At 43.6% G+C, this 6,421-nt stretch overlaps 1 protein-coding gene across 1 annotated transcript; it reads right to left on the reverse strand.

Moving 5' to 3' along the window:
• Positions 1–5,718: 5,718 nt before the first annotated feature.
• h2ax (H2A.X variant histone) lies at positions 5,719–6,381 on the reverse strand. The gene has a single exon (XM_069672862.1). It carries the CDS (start codon positions 6,291–6,293, stop codon positions 5,865–5,867), a length of 429 nt encoding a protein of 142 aa, XP_069528963.1. The 5' UTR covers positions 6,294–6,381; the 3' UTR covers positions 5,719–5,864.
• Positions 6,382–6,421: the final 40 nt, after the last annotated feature.

Genomic DNA, 6,421 nt, shown 5'->3' on the forward strand with positions numbered 1-6,421 from the left:
CTCTTTTTTTTAACGACACCCTTCAAAATAATCTGCATCAAGAGAGGGTCAGAGCTCACTCCTACAGGATTTCCTTTCATTGAAAGACCACAGATGATCAGAGGAGGCTGCAGTGTGTATTAGTAAAGCAGGTGTTCACACTGATCCAGGGAGGAATAAAAACACGGTGTAGGAGTAAGACCTGGAAATGACCCTGCAGCCTCTGACTTCCTGCCCTGAGCTCTGTGCCACTGATGTAACCAACTAAAGAGCGGGTATTTCCACTCTTTTACACAACAATCCATGATAACATGACAAAGCACTGTGTGTAATAAAGCATACACTATGCTGAATACATCAATAATGATAGGATAGAGAAATACTGGGCTCCACAGGAAATGAACAAACACATGTGAGCCATCTTCTCAGACATCCCACAGGAACCGTTTGGCAGAGAGACAGATGGAGGGAGAGTGGAAGAGAGTGGGAGAAAGACTCCACTATTGATCTCTGAAGGCTTTTCCCATGCTCGGTGGGCCAGAGAGGAGACGGAGGAAGTGAAGAGAGAGAGGACTCACCAAGGAGAATATAAACAAACAAACAGAGGCAGCTAAGTAACCAGATGGACTCAAGGCAAAGTCTGCAGAGGAGGAGGATGTTTGGAGTCGGGGATGATGTGGAGGATACAGCTGAGGGGATGAAAAGCCACTGAAAGTCCATTTAATCCTTTTTAAAGGTAGATTAGCCACTGTAGGTACATCAAATAGGGTAATACAGCAGACAAAAGCAATGGAGCCAGTCTCAGCTGTCGTTGGGTGAGAGGCGGGGTACACCCTGGACTGGTTGTCAGTCAATCACAGGGCTGACACATAGAGACAGACAACCTTTCACACTCATACCTACGGGCAATTTAGGGTCATTTAAGGTTATGAAAAGAGTGCTTTATTTATTTCCTTGGCCACATTATTCTGGTCTGTTAGAAACTGATAGCTTAATGACACAAAATGATCCAGCTGGACCGACAATCATGTCAATATCTGTTTGCCATCTGATGTTGTTTTCTAGCCAGTACTGTGACTTTATTTTTCCTGACCAGACTGTAGAGATTCCTCAGCCTTCAAACGGGTTATGAGCGCAGTGGGAGGACGATAAGAGTTCATCACTACTGGTAGATTGGCCAGCTGAAGTGAGGATTTATTACTGATCTTGAGTAATTTGTCTGATTTATGATTCAGATTGGAAAGTCCCTGTGCCCTGCAGTACACTCTGTTCTGTGCTGTCTAGCTGAGGAGCAGACGTCTGCAGCTGGATGCATGACATGATCGTAGGCAGGTGAAGGAATGAGAAAATGCAATCAGGTGTGAAAACGCTCGAGCAGGAAACTCTCTTTGAGTAAATTCAGTTAAAGCGGCACTGAACCCAGTCTGCACTTCCTCTCAGGTCGTGCACAAATCCTTCCTCTTCCACAAAGTGTGACGGACCAAAGCATGACCTTTGCCCTGACCTGGACCTGAACGTAAATGAAACATGCGATGCATGCGAGACTAAACTCAGGACAAAACAGACCCTGATGCAGAAGGAGCAGTGGTAACAGACTATCATCATTCTTGTATAACAAAATGTCTCATTTTGCAACATGTTCAGAAGAATCTAAATATATCCTGTTACACAGCAACAATGTGCACACAAGGATGATATGCCAGTCTGATTCACTCTGCTTCATATAACACCCACATTCTCACATAGCCCGTCTGCAACAAATCGTCCCACAGCACAGAAAGTACCGGCTCACATCATGTATGAATGCTCCTCAGATACGATACAACCAACAAATAAAAAGAACAACAGGAAGCTGCTGATACTCCCAACATCTTTCCTCTGAGTCTCCCATCAAACAGATGTGCTGTCTCCTTCACAACATCTGTCCGCTTGTCTCTCGTAACTTATCAGGGAGAGGCACACACAGGCAAACAACTTGTAATCATGAAGTATATGATATTAAGTCTTCTAAATGCATCATATTTGAAGGTTTCTGACACTTTAAAGTTTAAAATGTACTCACTCAGGCTCGTGTGCAGCTCACACTCCAGTCTGGGAAACTCCTCATCAGTCTCTAACTCCTCCAAAGTGCCTAACTTGATTCACGAGCCCCCGAGGCAGCCTGATCCCACACACACACATAACACATCCATTCACAGAAAGCTCCTAATCTCTCAGATGGTTTCCACCTGCTTCTCTTTTATCCAAGTTATAAATAATCGGCACATGCAAAGACAATAATAAATGGTTACTGAAATAGTCATGAAAGTGTGTAAAACTCTGTCACACACATTTCATTGTGAGTGAGAAATAAGTGGGTCATATGAGGCTGAAAAGCATGAGTGTGGAGCGCAACAATAGCCCCATTATCTCCAACTCTCATTGCAACACACACACATGCGCACACACAGAGTATAAAGCAAATATTTTTGTTTCCCATTACCAGAGCTGGCTCCAAACATCTTCTCGTCTGCTGAACGATTCAGTCCAAAGATAAAAAAACAGAAGAGACGAGGCATCTTCCCAACTCTCCCTGAGAAAACTCTCCCAGCTCTGTCTCTCTCCCCTGCTGGATGGAAATATGCTGTCAGTCCTTCGCAAACATTCAGTGCATCCACATGCATCTTTCTGCTGGGTCCACCCCTCTTTCCGGCCCTTTCTCTCTCCCCACTCATCATTCCTTTTTTCCCATTCGTTTGGCTCTACCCACTGTGTGTCCCCACATTGCTCTGGGGGGCAGATTTGCTGTTTAGATTTCAAGTTGTACAAATAATAACCAGTGAAAACTTTAAATATTTCCCTTTAGTATTCCAGAGTTAGTTTGAAGTATTTTTTTGGACTTTGAGAGACATATTTTCTCTTTAATCAACCATTCCTGTGGCTTTACATCCCTGCTTCATGCTACACAAACACTGTACAGCCACATTAAAGCAGAGGTAAACTGAGGAAACACTGAATGTCTCTGTGTTTTCTTAGCTTTGCTTTGTCCCAAACAGCTGAGAAGAGAAACGCTGGTCAATTTAAAGCCTTTTGACAGAGTGCAAATCAGGAAATTATAGTCATCACAGCCAAAGGACGCTCAGGTTTTTCCTCCCCGGCTGGAATTTTTAGCCCGGCTGTTGGTGTTGGACACGTTGTCAAGGCCCGGGTAATTGGTTCAGCCTGTCCTGGGCTCGGTTCAAACTCGGTGCGTCATGCTGCTTTTCCCAGTCATAAAACAGTCAAAGCAGACAGAAATATCTGCATGCTCCTCCTGTGGAAAGGTTATGGGTGATTTTAGCTGCAGATTTAATCAGGAAACAAGTCATCTGCACCACAGAGGACATTAAATTAACATTTGTAATGGACTGAAAGACTGTGAAGACAGATATTTTACTTTTACATGTTACTGCTGATGATTTTAGGAAACTGTTTCCTGAAGGAGGCATTGTCATCAGATCTTTATGTTTTATGGTGGAAAGCTGAGTGTCTGTTGGAACAATATGTGCGCTGAACTTTCTTAGATTGTTATTAAATGGAAACACACATGGGCATCAACACATGTCACAGATGTCCCAGACTTTGAGGCATGAAACAGTTGACCCCTAGTGGCAAAATGAGTGAAGTGCACCCTCAGCATCTTGTTCACAAGAGTGTGCTGACACGTGGTAAACAGTCTGATATGGTGTAAAGTCCTGCCACATGTAAACTTTAAATAAGGACTAGATATTTCTAAGACCAGTTCAGTAATGCTGATGCGCTGCTTTAATGTAGCAGGCTGCATCAGCTGCATTTGCAGCTCATGGATCGCTCCACTGTGTGGCTCTCTGGCAAAATGACTGAGGCCATAACTTTTTTTAATGTACATTATTGAAATATATACAACAGTACGCTCTGAACAAGTAACCTGATTGGACAAGAGGCATTCCACGAGCATGATATAGAGTATAACAGCACGGGGACTTTAACTGTTAATCAATCTGCGTCTGAATGCTGTTAAAGAACTTTACAGCAGAGGGTCTTTGTCAAGAATTAATCTGATACCTTAAATTCCACTGGTATCATGATAGATGGGAACATACAGATAAATGTAAATGATGCAAGGCAGCTGGTCTGCGGTAACATGAAGACTATATACACATAAGCAAGGTTGCAGAAAATGTTAATGTTAGTGCCTTGGCAACGCTCACGTTTCAGTCAATTTGCAAAAGTTGTTAGAGGAGCCAAATGATTAAAAACAAATAATAATCTGTTGTTGTGGATTGTTTTAACTTCTACATGAAGAACTGTTGTACAGTGTATGAAAGCAATATCACATAAGAGGGAGTGCAGTTGTACTGAACACCGGCACGGCTGGGATTACCTATGACACTCCCTGTCGTGTGATATTGCGGCTGTTGTTGGTGGATAGATCATTTCTTGGAGTATAGATTTGATTTGACCAGTTGCTGGTGTCAGACTGGACAAAACACTGAACAGTTTAAATCTCTAAATCATTACTCACATAGTACACCATGAAACCAGAAGTGGGAATTTGTCTCAAGCTTAATAAACTACTAAAATGACTCTTTATCCAAATGCAGCTATAGGCAGATGGCCTCTGTCTCATGTGACAACAGGTTTGTGTGAGTTAATGATTTCCAGTATAACATCCAGCCCATGATTATGGAATTTATAATAAGAGAGCATTACTGAGGATTACATAAGATCAATAAACTCAGAATGGGTCTTCCTGCAGCAGAGCCACATGTATGTGCATAAGGTGCCACGTTTTTTTTTCACATAAGGAAACACCTGCAGCTCCACACAGAAGAACCGTTACTGTTTTTTTTAAACCACAAACATGCACAAACACTGTTCAGGGCACTTTGACCTGAAACAGATGTTTAACACAAACAATGACAGAAAGACCTGCCTGAATTCTTACTGCAAAAGTGGGTTACTACATCAACATACACCCAGTTCACAGTTTTTTATTTATGCTCATAACTTCAGCAGTTTAATTTAAGTGCTGCTTTGAATGCTACCTTCATGAAGGCTCTTCAAAGCCATTTGAGGGAAGTGTTGATGCAGCTTAATGTTCACTATGGAGGCTGTAGTTTGCAGTGATTCTCATAATTACATTAACAGCCTTGACAATGACCACACATCAATCCCTCTCGACAATTAGGAGGAAGAGGTTGTTGAACTGGTCTGCATAGACCTAAGCTAGGCACACTTTATAAATTGGGAGCAGACTGAATTAGACTGAGTGAAAAGATGCTGTATTGCGGTGAGTGCAGCCGAGCTTTTAGCCAAATAAGATTAGAGCTGCAATGCGCTAAACATGTAAAGTAGAATGTGTTCAGGTTTCCTTTCAATAAAAATAAAGCAACGTAAATCCTGACTAGCACAAAAGCTGCACAACTTTAGCCATGCTTGACAACATGACAAGCATCCTGCAAGTCGGGTAAGTCGATATTGTTGGTCAGTGGGGGCCATGTTTTTATTTTTTCTTTCCCAAGACCTGGACTGGCCTTATGGTAGAAAACTAATTTACTACTCTAATAAAAGGTAAAGCAATCCTGTTAACCAGCTGGCCACATCAACTCAGTATGCCTATATCTCTTATCGAGGTTTGTGTGAGAGCTAAAATGTTATCTAAAAGACTGTAACTAGCATGCTACTCATGCTTAAGTATTGCACAAAATAAGTAGCGTTAGCTTCAGAACAAGGAATAGTGATGACCACTTTACAAAACAGGCGCATTTATTAAATAAAATACTGCGAAAAGTGAAACACAGCCACAACAAAGGACAGTTGCTCTTTCAATGAAGAGTGGGTGGCCCTTAGAAGGGCCTTTGGGGTAAAAGTTATTAGCCAACAAGCTAATACTCCTGGGATTGAGAGGAGGCCTTCTTTCCCGCCTTGCCGGAGCTTGGTGCAGACTGGCCGGTCTTCTTGGGCAGCAGGACTGCCTGGATGTTGGGCAGGACACCGCCCTGGGCGATGGTCACACCGCCGAGCAGTTTGTTCAGCTCCTCGTCGTTACGAACAGCCAGCTGGAGATGACGGGGGATGATACGGGTCTTCTTGTTGTCCCTGGCGGCGTTACCAGCCAACTCCAGGATCTCAGCGGTGAGGTACTCGAGCACTGCAGCCAGGTACACGGGGGCTCCTGCGCCGACCCTCTCAGCGTAGTTACCCTTGCGGAGCAGACGGTGGACACGGCCCACGGGGAACTGCAGTCCGGCGCGGGAGCTACGGGTCTTGGCCTTGGCGCGGGCCTTTGCTCCGGTTTTGCCTCTTCCAGTCATTGTTGGTTGTAAAGTTTATCTGTCAAAGCAGAATGCAGCAATTGAGAGATTGTAAGGGATGTGGAGGAAACGGCTTCACGACCTGGATATAAACCCTGAGCTTTGTCCCTCCCCTAAGACGCGATTGG

This window comes from Semicossyphus pulcher, unplaced genomic scaffold (assembly GCF_022749685.1).
Source record: "Semicossyphus pulcher isolate SPU_LCO1_2020_fin unplaced genomic scaffold, fSemPul1.0.p SCAF_10, whole genome shotgun sequence".
Lineage (NCBI taxonomy): Eukaryota > Metazoa > Chordata > Actinopteri > Labriformes > Labridae > Semicossyphus > Semicossyphus pulcher.

Bases quoted from the DNA above. Each gene is read 5' to 3' on its own strand.
- h2ax (XM_069672862.1), bottom strand. From the start codon at position 6,293: ATGACTGGAAGAGGCAAAACCGGAGCAAAGGCCCGCGCCAAGGCCAAG.